At 36.7% G+C, this 20,621-nt stretch overlaps 2 protein-coding genes and 2 long non-coding RNA genes across 4 annotated transcripts; 2 read left to right on the plus strand and 2 right to left on the minus strand.

The window, feature by feature from the left end:
• Nucleotides 1-3,058: 3,058 nt before the first annotated feature.
• Nucleotides 3,059-3,856, minus strand: LOC113359113 (RING-H2 finger protein ATL64-like). The gene has a single exon (XM_026602800.1). It carries the CDS (start codon nucleotides 3,854-3,856, stop codon nucleotides 3,059-3,061), a length of 798 nt encoding a protein of 265 aa, XP_026458585.1.
• Nucleotides 3,857-5,033: 1,177 nt separating this feature from the next.
• Nucleotides 5,034-6,745, plus strand: LOC113360997. Its single transcript, XR_003364907.1, has 4 exons — nucleotides 5,034-5,206; nucleotides 5,293-5,400; nucleotides 5,752-5,973; nucleotides 6,615-6,745. It is a non-coding gene; the product is annotated as an uncharacterized LOC113360997 (long non-coding RNA).
• A 317-nt stretch (nucleotides 6,746-7,062) lies between these two features.
• On the plus strand, nucleotides 7,063-9,415 carry LOC113360996. The gene is made up of 5 exons (XR_003364906.1): nucleotides 7,063-7,122; nucleotides 7,262-7,383; nucleotides 7,561-7,671; nucleotides 7,786-7,870; nucleotides 9,068-9,415. It is a non-coding gene; the product is annotated as an uncharacterized LOC113360996 (long non-coding RNA).
• A 1,282-nt stretch (nucleotides 9,416-10,697) lies between these two features.
• LOC113360998 (early nodulin-like protein 3) lies at nucleotides 10,698-11,522 on the minus strand. Its single transcript, XM_026604394.1, has 2 exons — nucleotides 11,282-11,522; nucleotides 10,698-11,189 (listed from the first exon to the last, which is right to left on the minus strand). The coding sequence occupies exons 1-2, from the start codon at nucleotides 11,460-11,462 to the stop codon at nucleotides 10,837-10,839; spliced, it is 534 nt and encodes a 177-aa protein (XP_026460179.1). The 5' UTR covers nucleotides 11,463-11,522; the 3' UTR covers nucleotides 10,698-10,836.
• Between the last annotated feature and the right edge of the window lie 9,099 nt (nucleotides 11,523-20,621).

A 20,621-nucleotide genomic window follows, 5' to 3' on the forward strand; every position in this document is an offset into this window, starting at 1 on the left:
CCTCTTTCCATATTTTTGTAAATTTCTCCATGCATTTATTAAGATTTAAACCATAAGCGAATATGGGAAATATATAATTTTCAATAATTTGCTTAGGATACCCAAGCGAATAACAAGAAGTTGCAGACTCAACTAGATCGAATGTCTAACCATCATTCATATTCACTTGATCAGATTAACAATTTAACCCATGAAAATAATCTTCTCATTCAAGAAATAGAAGAATTAAATAGTCAAATATCCCACTTTTCTAAATTGTCATGCAAAGCTGATCTGGTACACGAAACCTTATCAAAAGAAAATCGTATTATTTCTAAGGAGAAGCGTTCTTTCTTGAATAAGGAAGCGATGTTTTCGCACCAATATTCAATTCTTCATGAAATAAACGAGAACCAAGCGCGAACTCTTCGCTCGTTAAAGGAGCCATATGAAACATCGTTTAAGGAGTTAAAGTCCCAGAATCAAAAATTATCCAATGTAAAATAAATAAGACTGTGAAGAAGAATCAGCTTCAAGAACAATATGATCATCTAAAGCATTCCCACGATGTCCTTAAGAAAAAGAATAAGTCTCTCTCTGCTGACGAAAAGAAGATTTGATCCCGTCTTCGTGGTTCAGTTGGTGATGAGTTTGACAAGACTATGGAAAATATGAAGGATAATACCCTTGCTCTTTCTAACTTCTGCGAAGGTAGTCATCTATAGTTGACTGCCTCATTATTCTTTAGTCATTTCTTCCCATCTTGTTGATGTAGATTTTTTTTATTTAATATTGTTTATTACTCTTTGCAGATTCTGAAAGATTGCATCTATCCACTGTTACCCAATTGAGATCTGATTTATCCAAGGCTCGCAAAGAATGTACGAACCTGGAGCTTTCTCTTTCTGCTTCTCGTGGCAGAGAGCGAAGAAGGCTCGCATATCAACAATTTTTTTTGGAGATCAATGTTAGAAACCTTGAAAGAGGAGCTATTCGCAAGGCTCATGCCAATTCTCAATCTGTAATCAATGGAATTCTTCTACGCAACTCTCTTCCTGCAATAAAGCTCCCTTCTCTTACCATAGGCGAAGATGAAGAATATCCCGAAGCAGACAGTGATTATGACTTTGTGAGTGATGATGAAAGAGAGCAAGAGGGTAAAGAAGATCATCTTGAGAATGAAAAGCCTGTGAGCGAAACCAATGCTGAAATTGAGGATCCTAGGCCCAATATGGATACTGAAAAGTCCTTGGTTGAGCAAAATGTCGTTGTTGAGCATTTTTAATTTTCTTTTCATCCAGATTTCCCTTATTTGTTTCGATGTACTTATGTTTTAAACTTGTTTGTTACAAGAAAGATAATATTTTGTTACTTCAATTCCCATACTTGCCTCTTATTATATTTCTTGGATGAAACAAGTGTGCAGTATTATGTCTTTGAATTACCTGCAAAACGATAATTAGCTTATATAATTTTCCTTATAAGGTCTTATTTTGCCTTCCTATGTAAAGGTCTTAGCTTGCCTTATTTCTGTGCGACGATATCGCAAGCAGTCTTTACACTGTAGTGTATCGACCCATTGATCTCGTCTTACCTTTTTTCTTGTATTATTACCTCTTCAGGTTTTATCGCATAAATATGACAAGTCTTAATACTCCCTGTTTCTAGCGCCAAAAATATAGTTGCAAGTTTCCTCACAACCACATTCCACTATAACTATAATCAATATTAGGTAATCATCATTAAACTCTTCATTGATTATCAAGACTTAAGTCGGTTTACAAGATGGATACAAGTATTACAACAATCTTACTTCCTTCTAGATTTACTTTCTCTCCCCTGATTTCTTATCTAACCTCACTAAAAGAACTCTCCCACAAGTAATAACCTCTCCTCTTTATATAAGATCTTACATAGTGGATGACAGCTAAGAGATCCTTTATTTTCGGAATCTCTATGCGATACACTCGCTCATGTATAATCACTCGTTCTTGCACAGACCATACTTCACACAGATCTTCACACTTTACTCGTGACTTTGCTGACGTCATCCATTACGTCATCTCAACCTTGCTGTGTGCGATCTCCCTCGTTTAAGTTATATAGTCTTCACTTCGCATACTTACTGACATGTGTGATATCTCACTCCTACAAATCTTCTCTCCCAAATTTTTTCTAATTAATTAGTAATCAATCTCAACTCTGTTTCCATCAAAATCAAAATCAGGAATAAATCTATAAAAAAACTAGGAAGATATTTCTATTAATCAAATAAGACTAATAAGATTCCAGATAATTATGACAGACCAGGTAAGAATATTTCGATGAAACAGGGTATGGGTTTGTTGATTGGTCTTCTTATTTAAATTGTTGATCTTCTATGCGGTGTGTTTCTTTTAATGTCTTTCAACAATGATTAAGTGGGTTTTGCTATTTGTTCTTCCATTAATGTCTGTTTATTTTTCAAGATTGCAGAAGTTTTGTTGTTCTTCTTTTCATGTTTGTGGGATTTGGCAATGCTTCGAATGTATGATGATGATTTAGTTAGGATTATCTTCATCATTCAATTACAAGAACATCAAGGTATCATTAGCATAAGTTCGTTTTTTTTGGTCGTCCTGGCGAGTGACAGCTCGCGCTAGAGTTGTTTTAGGAATGGGTTGATTTTTCAGTGGTTAGCGGTGTATTTATCAAGGATAATTTGGTCTAAGTCAAAAATATATATCGGATAGGTTTAAATCAGCGAGTCAATTAGGATTTTCGTTCTCCTCGAATCCGTTTTTGCTCTCCCTTTAACAAAAATCATATTTTATAGAGTAATTTTTTGAATACCTAATGAACGTATGAATAACATCCTGACATCACTTGAGAGGTTTTAATATATGTATATATATAATCAAATGAAATCAACAACTGGATAAATTGTTTTCTATCTTTATGTAAATTTTTGTTTGGTTTGTGTCCATCAAATTTCTTCTTGTTTTTGCTAGAAATAAAAACAGGTACAAGTGTTTATTTCATTTTTTTCTTGATTATTTGTTATTAACCATCACTCACTGAGCTAAGAGTCTAAGGCACACTAACTAGAGGATGATGATGGGAACAATTTTTGTTGAACTGGTCTGTTACATTTCATGCTTATCATTCTCTTGAAAGATTTCCTAACTGAAATTGGTGGTGGTGGTGGTGGAGGTGGCGGGACTGGTGGTGACGGCACTTGCATTTCTATGAAAACTTCATGAGCAGTAGGAGAGTTACTATTTGCAACCTCATCAATATGAGATGATAACTCATTAGCCATCGGATCAATTAAAGACGGCTCTTGACTGACCGAAATTTCGTGACTTGACGGTGAATGAGTATCCACTGTTGATTTCTCTGGCATCACAGGTGATCTACAAATCGGACAACTCGAATGAGATCGAAGCCACATATCAATACACTCAACATGAAACGAATGTTGACATACTGGTAATAACCTTCCTACTTCATTTTCTTCAAATGTACTCAAACAAATTGCACACTCATCTAATAGTACTGACCCATTAATCACATCGTCAGATTTGTAGACGAATAGTGGGAGAGAAGCGATTGTCGAGATATCAAGACCATCTTTTAGAAAACCCGTACGATTATCATTGTAAAATTGTGTAGTAGTATTGTGGTGATGCAAAAGAGTAGGATCCAGTATATGCGATATGGTGACTACTCTTTCCCTTCTTCTTTCACGAGCTTGACTAATGACCCATTTTGCGTACGCATGAAGTACTAAAATAAATGAAATTACGACGAGCAACGTCATAATTCCTACAAGTATGACCTTACCGTCGTAAGAATTGATAATATCGGCAAGATTCCCGTGGTGCCGATGATCCATGGATTCATGAAATGATAATGGACTAGACATACTGTTTGATAATGATATATGTGAGCTTTCATTCAAGCAGTGTGTGTCTCACTTCTTATAAGTGATGAAGTAGAGGAGTGTGATTCTACTAAAATGGTGCAATCTTTGTAATTCTCTGGTTTGTTAAAAGAAAAGTGTGTTTCGCAGCAAAAAAAAAAAAAAAAAGCTTCCAACACCAACTCAAAGCGATGAAAACAAAAACCCTAACTTTTCCCTCACACTCGCTGCAAGAGAAGCAAAAATGTCCAGCATTCCAGAAGAAATCTGCCTTGAAAAATCCTGATAAGGATACCATTGAAATCCACGTTTGAATGTAAGTTGTTTGCAAGAATTGGTTACATCTAATTTCCAGTCCTGTGTTCGTTAAAATGCATCTTCATTTTAATATCCAATTATAATCTCATGCTTAATGATTTTGATGAGAAAAATACCTAGTTTTACCAATTGCAATATGATTCATTTTATCATCAGTAGTAGCTTCTACGAATGAATTTCAAGATTATTGTGTTGTTAAAAGCATTCAAATCTGCCGTTCATCATGGTGTATTGAAAAATTAATCAGAACCCACATTTAACATCCTAGCTGTTAAAATTCGTAAAATTCCAGATGAAACATAATCAGAAAAATAGAATACTTAGAGTTAATTCTTATTTTGGAATCCTTCTTTCCATAATTTGATTGTTGGTACTTGGTATCATTGTAGATGCACGGCTGAGGATTGTCATTGAGTGCTGGGAAAACCATACAGAGTATTGCTTATCTGGGATCTTTATTCAAAGAAAACCTCTATCCTCATTTAGTAATTGCACCTCTTTCAACCTTACGCTACTGTGAACGTGAATTTGCAACCTGGGCGCCTCACATGAATGTGGTATGTATGATGTGTCTCTGGACTTATCAGCCTTACAAACCATTTTGATATACTTCTTCGCAATGAACACCTCATTCTATGTCTATCCATAATTTTCATGTCGTACAGTAGTTTTTGAATTATCTTGCAATGAATAAAAAGGCCCGTAAGCAATTTGCACATTATAACTAATTAAACAAATGAGGGTTTACTGTAAAATTCTTGATGAAGTTGTGATCTGAGCTCAAAAATAACTTGTTTCAGGCGATGAATCTCGTCGGGTCTTCTTCGGCTCGTCCTGTCATTGGTACAAATTTTACTTCCCTAAAGGTTAATCTAAGAAACTGAAGAAAAAGAAGGCCGCTCAAGTTTTAGTCTGAAAGCAAGCATGATAAAACTGACGTCCTTCTAACATGAAATAGTTAATGTAGACTCAGCCTCCTTGCAATCGATTAAGTGGGAATGCGTGGTAATACTCATTACTCATTTACTGGTTGCATTCCTAGCTAGTTGGCAACATGTATTGCTACTTAAATGCGGATAGATGTTTTGCAGATTGTTGATGACGACCATCGCCTTAAGAACAAACATTCAAAATTATTTTATTCACTGAAGGAATACTCCAGTAATCACCGTATGCTTCTGACTGGGACTCCTCTACAGGTTTATTTTTCTTCTCTTTTTAATCAGGGTTTGTTTCTTCATCTGTGACCTAATTATGTGCATCATGGGTTATTTCCTTTTATGATATCGTGAAATGAGATGCGAAACCAAAGCGTAAAGTAATAAAGGTATTGAGTAGTGGTTCTCTTGGCCCATACCATGTCATGTACCCGACTTTACATTCTGCTTTTGCTTCGGCAATGTTTTCTGCGATAAGATTTGTGTTGATTTTATGAGCCACCAGTGTATCACTTGTTATTTTGTTGTGCCATTCATGTTCCTTTTAGCTTGCTGTGCATTTTTTAAGTCTATGTAGGAATACTGATGGTTTCTGTTTGATATGCCTTGCAGAACAATCTTGATGAGTTGTTCATGCTGATGCACTTCCTAGATGCTGGAATGGTCAGTTTTATGTCCCATTGATACTTACCAACAAAGAACCAAGGTAGATTTCAAAGATCGGAAAATGGTTTTGACTTGCGGTGGATACTTGCAGTTTTGAAGTTTGGAGGAGTCCCAAGTGAAGTTTAAGGATATCAATCAAGAAGAGCAGATTGCAAGGCTCCATAAAAGGTTGGCACCGCATCTTCTCAGAAGTACAATTGTACAAATTTAAATCTACTTGGCTTCCATTGACAATATTGGTTTTTGCGTATCTTTCATTAGATTATATTGGACTATGTTCATAACTGACATATTTTTCAACGAAAAATGCATTTATAATTTCATTTCTTATTTAGAAATACAAGATCATTATACTTTATGGTTTTTAGGATTTGATTGGTTGTCCAATTTGACTACGGATTTGAACACACAATAGTTGTTGTTCTTTTGTCATCTTCGTATTAGTATACTCATTCGCTAGAGCATGTTGGATTTTGATCTACTGATGCCACATCTTTACTCTAACACCACTTCAATGAGCATCATTCCTTTACATATTTCCACCCTTACATGTGAAACAAACAGAATGAGCCTGTTGCTTGCATTATGTGGGTTGCTGAAATAGTAGTAACATAATTTGGTTGTTCTTGTTGGCTTCTTATTTAAAGTTTGTTGTCTCTTTTACTCGTGGTTTTTTTCTTAATATGACAGTATATTTAGGTGGACAAATGAAAATAATTTCATGTCTTAGTTTATATGTACTTAGCTTTACCTCAGTTTTTCTGATGATTGTTGGAGTTAAGAATATATAAATCGTGCGACAACTGTAGGAGTCAAAAAGGATGTCTTGAAGGAAATGCCGCCTAAGAAGGAACTCATTTTAGGTGCGGAATTAAGTAGCAAGCAGAAAGAATACTACAAAGCCATCTTGACATGGAATTATGAGGTACTGACTCGCAAAGGTGGTGGGAAAATGTAAGAATGCATAATAGTAATCAATAACCATTTTCCCTTTGCAGTTGTGGTGGAAACGTAACAGTTTCTGCTTTTCTTTTTTTGTTTGTTTTTCATAATTTATGCAGATTTCTCTTTTAAATGTGGTTGTGGATCAACGAAAGCTACGCTGTCATGCATATATGTTAGATGGAGTTGAACTGGATAGAAGATCCTAATGAGCTTACAGGTAACATGCTATGAATTTGAAACTTATTATCTATTAGTATTACCTTATCTGCCTATGATCTGCATTCACGGAACCGTTTGTATTCTGCAGCGATTGGAATCCTCAGGCTGATTTACAAGCCATGACTAGAGCTCACTGGCTCGGTCAGACCAAAGGTTTGATTCCACTTTTTATTACTGTTTTGATGAACTGGCTTCTTATTTCAGCTACAAGGTGCAAGTGCAGGGGCTTGTTGCCAAAATTGATAAAAATCATTTCAAGTTGCATGTTTGTTGATTCTTGCCCACGTGTCAGGTAATGATTTATCGGCTGATAACTAGAGGAACTATCGAGGAAATAATGATGCAGCTGACTAAAAAGAAATTGTTTTGGAGCATCTGGTTTTGGGGAAACTCAAAGCACAAAATATAAATCAGGTATAACTCTGCTCTAGTCCCTATGCGTCAAATATGTGCAATGTTCTTTTTTCATTTTTCAAAGAGTAGTTGTACCTGTTCTTCAGGGACGTTTATTTTCTATTCTGAATACTAGGCATGTGTTTAGTACTTTATGAAATTCTAACATGCAGCTTGATGTTAAAACATTATTTTCAGGAAGAGCTGGACGACATCATAAGATATGTGCCTCGAAAGAGCTTTTTGTGGATGAGAGTGATGAAGCTAGAAAGTTCGTCTAATACACTATGATGGTGCTGCAATGGATAGGTGAAATTTGTTCCGCCCCTCTCTGTTAGCTTAACTTTCAGTGTTCACAGTTTGAAGTTCATGTTAGGTACTTACAGTATTACTGTCTGTTATAATGGGTTTTATCTTGAATAGAATGCTGGATCGTGATCGAGTTGGAGTGAAAGAGGCTACAGTAAATGACGCGGTAGATGATGGCATCCTTCTAAAATCCTTCAAGGTTTCTATCCCGCTCCCTCTCAATAGTGTTTGTGCATATGTATGTATTGGTCCCTGATGTCGAGAAAATTTCCTGCTGTACTTTATAAAGGAGATAAACTGTTTATGATAATTGGTGAGAAAAAGGAAGCAGGGGGTCTGGGTTTCTATCACTTTGCTTAAAAAAGATGAATAAGCAATGCAAGGTCATTTCTTTGTAATCAGAAGATTACATGCATCTTAAGATCTTGCATGAATCTCATTTGGAACCTTTAAACAATCAAAAGTCTGAGCAACCTTATACTTAATTGCTGGATGTCTATTCCCCTTAACCTGCAATTATCTAAAAAATCACATTCTCAGTCATATCTTTTCTGTTTTGCATACTCTCGTCTGTCCTTATTTTGGTTCCGCAAAACCTACATTTCATTTATTTGATCCTGCAAAAACTGTCCATAGTTTGGTTTTGCATGTCCTTCATGTTTTCACCTTGGTATCACATCTCATAGGGCTATAAAATGGTTAGTTAGCTAGATTACAATATTTTTTGTTTGTCAACCAACGAGGGATGCTCAATTTCCTTTTCTTAAATATTTTTTCCCAATTTATGGGGTATGATGATCATGATAGCGATGACTATCTACATGATGATATGAATGATGCAGACATTCGTGGCTAGAATATTTAAATAGCTCTTGGGTAGAATAGGAAGTATGAGTATGCCATATGCTTAGTTAGTTTAGTTGTTCCTTTTATCATGTCTGAACTTTGTAGTTTATTTTTTTTTATTTGGTTGACAACTTCTTCTTTTTTTCGGCAGTTATAGAAATGCAAATATTCACCACCCTCTTCTCTCTCATTTATTTTCTTGGCCCTTGGGACAGTTTATAGCTAACGATAGGATTTTTTGTATGTAATTTTCTCCTCTAATCTACATTGTCATATGATACCGTATGAATTGCTCTCACTGGCATTTAGACCATTCTCATCTGTTGCATTTATTTCGTATGCATCCCCCTTCTTTCACCCTAAGATAAAATCAAGCATAAATCTTGTGTGTAGCACATTGGATCGTCATGTATTCTGTCCCACCTTGGTAGATAGTATTGGTTTTAGTTAGGCATACTTGAAAGTTGATAATCGAGATCCCATTCTAGTTTTATACTAATATATTATGTTTATTTTCTTAAACTTGTATATATTTTTTTTTTTTGATCAGCTTCACCAACTTGTGAAAGTCGAGGCAATAAACTTTCTTCAATAGCGGAAGGAGCATAAGATGAAAAAAATATGAAACAGCAGCAAAACGCCTGGATAATGCACAGCTTGTAGGGTCTCTCGCTCTATTTTTTAGTTATTTTTTTTTGTCACTTCTAGTTTTTACTCTACAGAATTATAGGTATTTGATGCTCAGCATTGTATCTTGGCTCATTTATTCACATTAACATCTCTGCAGTGTTTTTACGTAAACCATTTCTGCAGTGTGTTTACATAAACCATTTATGAAGTACACTATAGTAATATTTAAAATTCACAGATATTTTTTACCCTTTTATGGTACTTTAAATTGTGATTACATACTCATATCTATTATATGTTAGTCTGTTATTATATAGTGCTGTGTCAGTTTTGAATCTTTTTGATAGTGATGTTAGAGTTCGGTGGAAATAATCCTTCAGTTGTTTAGTTAACTTGGGATATTACAGATTCACAAGCCTTGTCAGTTTAATGTGACCCAGGGTCCACCTTATCTTGATGTACGTAGCGACGGAGGTGCCTGTTTAATAACATTAATATGCTGGAGTTCCCATTATCTTTAAAACCATTTATCCATTGGCACGTCTGCCCTAGGTTTGGATGGTCTGATTTGGCTTTTGGACTCGGGTAAATAAGGAATCAGGGTTGCCAGTTTATGAATTACAATCTGCCGTGACCCAAGAGGAGCTTGTCATTTCTCTCTAACGTTGGAGTAGGTGTTATGCAGTATGTCCTGTGGAATTGGGTACTAACTATTTATGAATGAATCATGTCAGGTGGCGAGGCAGGTTGGTGTCACTATTTAGCCAGAAAACCTGTATTTACCAGAACCACTCTCATCTGTGGGAACATTTGAGGTGCCATTACTTCTGCCTAGTTGAATTCCCTCGCCTGAGGGAAAACTTGGATGGCGCTTGGAGTTAAAGGCAGGGGAAAATAAATGTCATATCTGCTTCTCTGGAATTTTGAGGAAATTGGCTTCTCAATTTATTTTCCGTCTTGGCCAGAGTAAATTATGGCTTTGTTAGTCCACAGTGCCCGTAGTTGTTTCTCCCCAAACAAAAATTGTCTGTTTGCTTTCACATGGTTAGCCCATTTGGTAATCTTGCTCGTGGTAGTGTTGAGTTCTACCAGTAAGTTGCTCTTAAAAAAAGGCAACGGAAAATAAAGTCCCAAGGAAAGTACTGTTTGGTTCAGTCAATCATCCGCAAAAATATTTCAGGCGTATATGTAATTTAGAGAGGTGCTTGGTTTAAACCCAAATTTGATTACTAAAATTAAATGTAATTTTTTTTTAGCTTATGAATGCAGAAGTAGAGTGAAGAGAGATGAGAAACTGCAAAAATCTTCCTATTCTGAAATCTTTTGGTATTGGGTCAGAAGTGTGTATAACAATCAAGGCCTTTTCTACGAAGTTTTAGGTTTAATGAGCATGATTTAAACCTTGGTGTATAACTTCCAAGGCCAACCACCATGATCAACAACTTCAATTCTATGTGAACCACCATGATCATTTTTGTTTAAGATCTTCGATATATCTCTCCGTCCCAATCTTTCTCACCAGAAAAAGCAACAGCAGTCCAAGTCCCAGAAGGTGAAACAGGATTTTTTTATAGATGACTTAATAAGAGGACCAAGTAGATGATACCTCAAGAATATGTTTAAACCATAAGTTTTACAAAAGAATCAATAAATTAGCAAGTCTTTCTAAAAATTGAAAGGCTAATTAAATCACAATCTTCGGTAAGCACAGAAAAATAAAGCCAGTACTAATAAAACACCCAAGAATGAACCTGCAGTGTTCAAACTATGAGAACCACTGGATGGAGCTAAAGCTGAACCCATTGGTGAAGGTGCTGGAGCAATTCCATTATGAAACTTTGACATGACAACCACAACCAATTTCTGTCCTCTTTCACAATTGCCCTTGATTCCACTAACGAAATAAAACGGCCCTGATTGATCAAATTCAATTTTAGCACTTCCGTTTTTGTATTCAGCAATTGGCTTTGTTACATTGCAGTTTACATAATCTTCTCTACCAACTCTCAATACTGAATCCTTCTGGGCGTCAAACTTCCAAACTGTTGCATCAAACAAAGCGAAAAATGTAAATAAGCTGAGCTAGGAGAAGCTGATTAAAACAAAATATTAAAAATAATTTAAGATTGGTTACCAAGTGAGTCTCCGATGTTGAAACGAGTGGATCCAGCCCATTTATTAAGAGAATCCGACACTGATGATGGAACTTTCCATGAGTTGGGTTTTCCTCCTACTAAGATCTCTACAGCTTCTGTGGAACTGATCAGTAGAATAGAAACTAAGACCAATGATGAATACATTAGCAGAGAAGCCATTTTGATTTTGAGTGATGAGAGTGAGAGATTTATGTAGAGAGAGAAAACAAGCTTTTCAGATTAGAGAAGATGGAGTAGAGATGCTCAGGTGAGTGAATTTAACTTATACTGTTATCATCAAAAAGTAGCCGTTAAACTTAGGAGAAATAGCCGCTAAATTAAATTAAGTTGCTTAGTAAAAAATAGCCGTTGTAGGAGATACAGATTCTCCTCTTGTGAGATTGGGTTTTCGGTTCTCCAAACGTTGACAAGCCCAAAAAGAACTAAAAAACAGTACAGAAAATGGGCTATATAGCCAAAATTGGGTGTTTCCTGGGCCATATGGACAGTTAGGATTCGGTCTGGGTCAAATGTCCAAAGGAATCTTTAAATATTGAGTTTACGTTACTGCCCTTCATATCACATTACTTGACATCAGAAATCCCATTTCTTCTTTCGTGTTCTTCGTCATCCTGAACATAAAACAGATCTGAAATCAAAAACCAGCTCTCGTTCTCCATCGCCGCCATCACCACCGCGGAACATCAAATTTCTCCATTATCGACACCACCATCATCATTTCCACCACCTTTGACTATATCATGTTTCCCCGAAACCATCATCGACATCACCACCGCCATCATCATCCAAGAAGAATTATGTAATCCCTAATATTTGTCGATGGTTCTTCTTCTTCTTCGACGTGTAAGTTACTTACTATTTTCAATCTAGGGTTTTCTTTCCAGCATTCGAACATTCATATCTTCCTTCAAAATTACTGATTGATTCATGGAACATAAAACTTAGGGTTATAAACCTTTTTTCTCGTTCCTTCTAATATGTTCCTTGTCTGTGTGTTTTTAATTTGGATTTGTGTTTTTCTTTATGAAATTGGTACTTCGATTATGGAGTTGTTGTTACTGATTTTGTGGTTAATTAAGGGATTCAATTCATTCAACATGGTTTGTTGAATTGAATTGTAGTGTCTAAATGAAATTGGGGGTTCTTCGATTTTGTCTGTGTGGTTATTTCTTTCTTGGATTAGTACTGTCGACATTACAAATGCTTAACAGATTTTTAACTAGGATGAAACTAGTTTCATTGTGTTTTAGGTTGGGTTGAATTTCTATTTTAAACTGAGATGAAACTGATTTCATAGTGTCTTAAATTGGGTTTAATTTGGCTTCACCCATTTTAACTCGGATGAAACTGGTTTCATTGTGTGTTTAGTCTATGTTGAATTTGGTTTCACACATTTTTAACTAGGATGAAACTATTTTCATTGTGTTTTAGGTTGGGTTGAATTTCGATTTTAAATTGAGATGAAACTGATTCCATTGGATGACAACATAGCTTTTTGTTTGTTAGCTAGATGAAACTGGTTTCACCTTGTGTTGTCACTGGATGAAACTAGTTTCATCATGTATTTCCACTGGATGAAACATGGTGTTTTGTTGGTTACCACTAGATGAAACTGGTTTCATCTAGTTTTTTCATGGATGAAACCTTTGTATGTCATATGTTATTACTGGATGAAATTGGTTTCATCATGTGTTGCCATTGGATGAGCCTGGTTTCATCCATGTTTCATTATCTGCTAACGTTTGTGGTTGTATATTTTTTTTTATAAAATAAAAACGAAACAAGGCTTGGTTTTATTGAAACAGAGAGGGTTTACTGATGCCGTCTCAAACTCAGATGAAGATGTGATGTTAGTAGATAGTGACGAGATGAGTTTGAAATAGAGTTTGTGCTACAATTAGGGCATGGATTCAAATGGGTTTCGGTTCAAATCTGAATTGCAATCAAGGGTTGGTTGTGCCATGGAATTGTGGTGGTTAGCAAGGATTGGAGATTGAATGAGCCTGAGATGAAGATTGAATGGGTTGCTGCTGTTGGAATTGGGTTCGTTGCAGCCGGTCAGATGAAATTAAATATGAAGCTGATGTTGTTCGAATTTAAGCTAGCGAACGTGAAAGAGATGGGTCTGTGATTGGAGTTACAATCAGCTGGAAGATGTTGATGTTGTGGAATGGAAGTTGAGCTCACAGGAACCTGTCCCAGGAGTGCAGTCAACAAAACTGAGATGGAAAAGAGAACAACTGGTTCTGGTGGTTGAAGTTGTGAGAGATTAAGATGAGAATTCTGTTAATGAAATGGTAGTGGTAGTTACAGTCATGATGAAGCTAATTTGAAATGCAGGTGCAGTGGAAGAGAAAGATGAAAGGAGTTACAAAGATGAAGTCGACGCTCAGCTCTGAAGCAGGATTTTAGATGAATGCTAGGTTGCAATTGCAGGATGAGTCAGTATTGGTGGTTGACAGTGGCTAGGACTCGGACTGCAGGTTAACGGCGCAGATTGAGGATTTTGTTTTTGCAACTGCACTTTGGTGCAATGGGTTTCTGGTTGTGTTGGTGGTCACTGCCATGGGAAGATGGTGGAGTTTACTGCAACAGAGTTGGTGAATGGCAGTTGGCATTTTAAGGAGAAGTGGTTGGTACTGTAGTATGTATGAAATTGCAGGGAATGATTGCAGTGAATGAGCAAGTCGGGACGAACAAGGATCTGAATTGAGCTGAATTGCAGTGGTAACTGGTGCCGGTGGACGAGGTATTGCAGCCTAAACTTAAGATATGATAGTCATGGGTTGCGAGGCGTTGGTGATTTGCCACAGATGCAGGTTAGTGGAACTGAGGCTGTTGAATTAAAAATACAAGTGAAGCAGATGGAAATGGACTGAAGCTGTGGTTGCAGTTGAGTTTCTTGGGTCCAATGAAGGTGTGATTTTGCAGAAAGGCTTTGTGTTTTTGAAGTTGGAAGGAATGCAAGGAGCTGCAAAGGATGGTGCTGCAAGAATGAAGGAAGAAATGAGCTCATTGAGCTTGTACGAGTCACAGGAACAAGAAGCAGCTAAGATGGGTACTGTGTAGCTCAATATGCAGCTGCAAATGAAGCTACAGAAACTATGAGTTCAGGTTCCTACTGGTGACAGTAGTTGGCCTGAAAGTAAGATGATACTGCAATGAAGTACAGGTTGTTGGTTGATTGAACTACAGGAGTACTGGAAGTGCTGAATAGATGAATGTTAGGGGTTGTACATTACTGAATTAAAGTGCATTCAAGGACCAGGAAAATGGCCTGAGATATGGCTGGAAATGAACCAGAAAACAAGCAGAACTCGGCCGGAATCGGAGAACGACGAGTTGAAATTCTGAGAAGATATAGGTGCTCTGTTTTTTGCTCTGTTTCAGTACTCTGTTTTGCTTGCAATTAACTCGTAAAACTGAGAAAAACAGAGAAAATTAATTCTGTAGAAGATAGGGACATAATTGTCTCTTCATGTTAATAAATAAAAAATATTCTGGGTCAAATATCCATTTTGGCTCAATGAACAGTATTTTTCTAATTTTTGGCTATATAAACAGTATCTAAAGCTAAGAGTCCATTTCACCCAAGAATTTTCTGTTTTGGTCTTTTTAACCAATTTTGTGAAAAAAATAAGGAGTAGAATATGCTTGAGAGAGACCATCGATTGGTTATTTTTTTTCATTTTAAATATTGAAAAAATATATAAATTCTATTGTTACCGTTCTCTGACATTATTAGTGATCATCATTCCGTTTCAGGAAAAAGAAATTTTAAAAAATAAATATAGATGGAACCGAAAACTAGAAGAATCAAAACTAGCAAGGAGAAATGAGTAAGAAGAACAACTAGTCAAATAACGACTCTCGCAGATATCTTATCCACGCCTGAAGAGCATACAAGTCTAGAACATGGAATTCTTGAGACTACCCAATTGGTCTAAACCCCATCAGAAAAATGTTCAACGTATCACAAGAGGTTAGTTGATTGAGAAGCATTTTGCAGAAACTAGAACCAGTCGTCCTACTCCTGTAACTCCAATGGCCAAGTGCAGTAATGAGAAGGAGACTAGTCATAAATAGGGCTGCACATGGTTCGGTTTTTGGCAAAACCTAAACCGAAACCAATGTACTCGGTTTTCTAATAATTAAAACCAATGAAACCGTATAGCCTATTCGGTTTATTTGGTTTCGGTTTCTACTCGGTTTTGTTAAAAACCAGACGGTTTTTGGTTAACATAATGATTTATAAACAATAATGTGTCAGTGCTTTAACTCGAATAATCCTCCTAAGAGTCCTAACCATTCATTAACTACAATTCATCAGTGTGAAAAGATTCATTCTGCTATGAGAAATTGAAAAATAATAGAGGTTCGCAGTATCGAGCTAAGAAAAACCCCAAACATATTTTAATTACATATTAATTGAAACAAAACTAGTGCAGTTGCTGGATCCCAAGCTACCTCTCCTCCTTCCACGGGAACTCCTGCGAATGATAAACAAACAGAGATGAGCATACAAATGGTGGATTCACAAATCATTTTCAACATTCCCAAGCAATAACAACAATAACAAATAACAACATTCCCAAGCAAAATAAACAAGATCCGCATCACATGGTCGACATATTTCCAATCATTTTCAGTCGATAAGCTAAGTCTTTCGCAGCAAGGACTGATCACTTCTATGCACTCTTTTAATTGATCTACCAAACCCAAACCATACTCAGAGTACATAATACGGCCTACCCAGAATCAAAATTTCCAACCTAGTTGAACTACCAGGTGTAAATCATTCTCATTGGCATGATGGGGATTTCGCAGGAAAACAATGTCAAGAGTCTACTACCTAGTCAAAGCTATGAATAAGCAATTAACAGCTACTGATTAGTCAAACTGAGGTAACTAACAACTATAACCTGATGCTAACCAACATTTATAAGCAAGTATTTCTCAACTTAATATAAAAAATCAAAGACATATCTATTCACAATATCTTAGGGCACTACGAAGTTCAGAGGATATAAAGTTTAAGTTTCATTAAAAGGAATATGCATATGGAAAACAAGTCAGTACACAAGCCCAACATAAAGTGGTGTTTTGGATGATCATATTGTTGTGTGTCATAGTGCTACTAGAAAAACTTACCGCTAACCCGTTAAATCATTTATAATCAACTTCACGATAACAAAGTTGAATCTTCTTCTTCATCATCATCTATGTCAATGCGGATGAGCTTAGAAGTTGCAAGAGAACCTAAAAATTCTGCAACAAATTACATCAATAAGTGACAAACAATGAGTAGAGAAAATAACAAATCAGAATTTTACAAAAGTGAGTAGAGAAAATACCTGAAACATCTTCGGCATCATCAGTTCCTAAGGTGTTTGGATCAAGATCAACCGGTGTCCGTAACCAGCTTTGCGTGCAAATCAACGCCTCAACTGTCTTAGGCAGCAGTGAACTTCGATATAAATCAATAACTCGCCTTCCAGTACTAAAGGCAGATTCCGAGGCAACATAAGAGACTGGTATGGCTAGTATATCTCTCGCCATGTGTGATAATACAGGATACCTTGTACTATTAGTCCTCCACCAACCTAAAATTTCAAACTGAACACCGGTAGGGCTAATTCTCGGTTCACGTTTCTCCTCTAAATATAACTCCAACTCAGTTTTCCCCTCAACATTGTCATCCTCCTCATCTTCTCTTGCTCTCTCTGCTATTAGACTAGCATACGCGGAATCTTCATCATCAGTAACCTTAGAAGATTGAGTAACATTATTACAAATCACTTGTGGCACTAGACATGTTTTCATCATTTGCATAGAGACACTTGTACTCTTCGAAAAGTTCTTGAAAATCAGTTCTCACATAAGTCGATAAGTGTTTACGTAATGACGGACCCGTGATATCTAAAGTATCAAGAATAAAATTTAAACCTTTCATTTTCTCACGTGGATCAAGCAAAACATCAATGAACATGAGAGTGTTCATTTTCTCATATTCTCCCCAATACTTATTAAACTTGTCTAGCATTTTAGTGCCCATACCAGAGAGAAATGGATCTGAACTTTTTACCCATGTGTTCATTGTTCTATGAATGACACTTACGTTAAACAAGAACTCATGTGAAGTAACATGAGTACAGTAAGAAAACTTGATAGTCAAATCATAGAATACCTTTAAAATTTTTCCAAATGATATTGCATTGGCCCAATCTTCCATATATGGAGCATGTATAGGAGGCGGAGGAGGGGCCTTCTTCTTGCCTTTGTTATGAGCAAGAGTACAAGCTTCTTCCATGTCAACATCATCACTAGCACCGGCAGAAGTAGAAAATACAGGAGGGATGGATCTTTCGTTGAAACAAAACTTCTTTTTGAAAGCCTTATCTTCCCGTGCTAGCCTTTCAAAAGCTTTCTGATATCTACAAGCAGCTTCCAACATCATGTAAGTGGAATTCCATCTTGTATCCACATCTAAAACTAAACCTTTTCTGCAATCTATCTTTTGTTGTTTAGCACATTCCATAAACTTACTCAACCTAGCAGGAGAACTCATCACATGCTTCACCACTGCCCTTACTCTCTTACTAGCCATATGATACTCTCCCAAGCCAGCATTCACAACAAGTGCAAGCACATGAGCAGCACATCTAACTTGCATAAACTTAGTATTCAGTACACCATTTGAACTAATCACTTGCTCCTTTAAATGACCATCCTCCCTTAGATAATCAATAGCTAAATCATTAGCACTAACATTTTCAAGCGTAATAGTAAAAACCCCAGGAAGTTCCCAATCTAACAAACATTCCTCTAACATCTTCCCAATTACCTCACCTGAATGACCTAAAATTTGGAAAAAGTCGATTACCAGTTTGTGCATCTTCCAATCTTTATCAATAAAATGTGCAGTTATAACCATGTTTCTTTTATTTTGGGCATTTGAGGTCCATGTGTCAGTGGTGAGACAAACTCTCACATTGTTTTCCTTGAAGTAGTTCTTCATCTTCTCCTTTTCAGCTTCGTACAAATTTAATACACCCCGCGAAATGGTCATACGGGAAGGGATCTTGAATCTGGATTCAAGTACCCTACAAAGTTCCTTGAACCCTTCTCCTTCAACCACTCTAAACGGCTGCTCATCTAAAATCACAAATAAAATCACTGCCTTTGTACATGCATCTTGATTAAAAGTTTCCGCAACCAATTTTCCTTCTTCTCCTAGCCTAGCCGGTTGAAAATCAAGAGTTTGCTGTCCTTTTTCCTCCTTGGGCTTCTTTTTACATATCTTCAAATGATTACTCATACCACCTGTCCCATACTTGGTACCCTGAGCTGCAATCTTTGTCTTACAGTGGCAACATTTTGCATATTTCGAAGGCTTGGGGTCCATATCAAAGTGGTTCGTCACATCAGAACGTTTCTTTCCCTTTGGTTCTGTCACTTCTGTGTCATCTTCAGTTGCATCTTCAGGGGTTTTACGCTTATTGCTATGTGTTTCTGTCACTTTTATGCCAGCTTCGGTTGCATCTCCATCTGCACTAGCATCTCCAGCAACACTAGCATCTTTAGCAGCACTTGCACCTCCAGCTGAATTTGCACCTCCATCTGAACTTGCATTAGGTGGAGGTCGAGGTGGACGCTTATTAGAAGAAACAGAGGCAGTAGGTGTTGAACTGGATCCTCGCATTGTCAAAAGGCAAGTCTGCAATGTGATAAACCATACATTTATGTTAATCGTAATTTATGTCAAAAAGCAAGTCTGCATTTAGCATTTGTTCTAGCAATTTAATCGTAATTTATAAATAGAAAGGGAAACAAAACAACTCGGCTAAACAATGTCAATGTACAACCACTCTAAACGGCATACTAGCAAAAACAAGTATCCAATTCACAAAGAAAGCATCAAAACAGACGGGAACGAGAAGTACATTTCTTAATCCGTCCTTGTGCTCAAATCTACACCTAAGCTTACAACTCCACCACTAACAAATTCAATCTGAATTAACTTGTAAAATTTATTAAAAATTAAGCAAAACCCACTGTGTAAATCAACCTAAATGACCTTAATTTGAAATCCCCAATTTTCTTCAATTTTACAAACCCTAATATCATAATTAAAATCATAATATCAAAATCATTTCAAATGATACACACAAATACACAATCGCAATACCTTTATCAAAATCAGTTCAAATGATACACACAATACCTTTTTCAATTTTTGGTCTCTTCTACAGTTCTACTCCAGCTTCGTTCGACTGATTAGTGATTAGGACTTCGATAGATTTGTTACTTATCAAACTAGAAGAAGAAGAGAAAGAAGAAGAAGAAGAAGAAGAAGAAGTAAAACTAGAAGGTGATGGTGGGACTTCAATAGGTTTTAGGCTTTGGTTTTCCGATTTTGGGAAGACTCAGTCGTGAGGAAGAACGAAAGAAGAAAAGATTTTGGGAAGACTCAGTCGAGTGAAGTAAGTTATTAGGGTTAAATATCCCCATCCACGGCCTAAAATCATTTAATCCTATGTGATGAGTGCCAAATATTGTATATATTTATCCCCTTTTGTTGGCATTTAACTCATCTTTTGTGCAGTAATTCTACATTTTATCCCATATTCTGTATTTTCATTGTTTTCAAGAATAAATATTTTTCTTACTTAATTTTGCATTTTTAGGTAATAAATAAAGTCTGGATGACTTGCGGAGCGGAAAAGAGCTGAAGAGTGGTGAAAAGCCGGAAGAAATTACGCAAGGAAGCCGCAAAGAATGGAGCGCACGTCCAAAAAGCTAGGAATGGGCTCAAGAAGGAAGAATTGTTCTTAAAGAAGATATGGGCTTGGCATACCCAAGGCCCAAAACCCTTACCCAAACCCATTTTCTATATCCATACCCGCCTCCATTCTCAGCCGTTAGATTGGATCCATCTCATCATCCAATGGTCGCTTCTTCATCGTTCATCAAAATCTGAAGTACCTGCAAAACACCATAGTGCCTAAATTCCAAGCCTTCAGATTAGATCACATTTATATCCTACGGTAGCTTCTTTGCCTGCGCATCAAATCTCGATACTCCCGCTCAACACCCTAAAAACGGATACCCTATACCCTAAACTGTCGACCCATTCTTCTCCTCTTTCTTTCTTCTTCTCCTCCACCCGACAGTTGCAGAGCTGCAACTGCAACACCCATTCCGCCACCATACCTCTGCCACAACCACACCACCTTCTTTATCATCACCACCACCTACCGCACATGGTAACTTTCAATCAACTTCATCAACATCACACGATTTCAGTGACGTGTGGAA

This window comes from Papaver somniferum, chromosome 3 (assembly GCF_003573695.1).
Source record: "Papaver somniferum cultivar HN1 chromosome 3, ASM357369v1, whole genome shotgun sequence".
NCBI classification, from domain to species: Eukaryota; Viridiplantae; Streptophyta; class Magnoliopsida; order Ranunculales; family Papaveraceae; genus Papaver; species Papaver somniferum.

Coding starts and splice junctions, on each gene's coding strand:
- LOC113359113 (XM_026602800.1), bottom strand. CDS start 3,856: ATGGATCATCGGCACCACGGGAATCTTGCCGATATTATCAATTCTTAC.
- LOC113360998 (XM_026604394.1), bottom strand. CDS start 11,462: ATGGCTTCTCTGCTAATGTATTCATCATTGGTCTTAGTTTCTATTCTA. Junction 11,190..11,281: donor CAACATCGGAGACTCACTTG/GTAACCAATCTT, acceptor TTGATGCAACAG/TTTGGAAGTTTGACGCCCAG.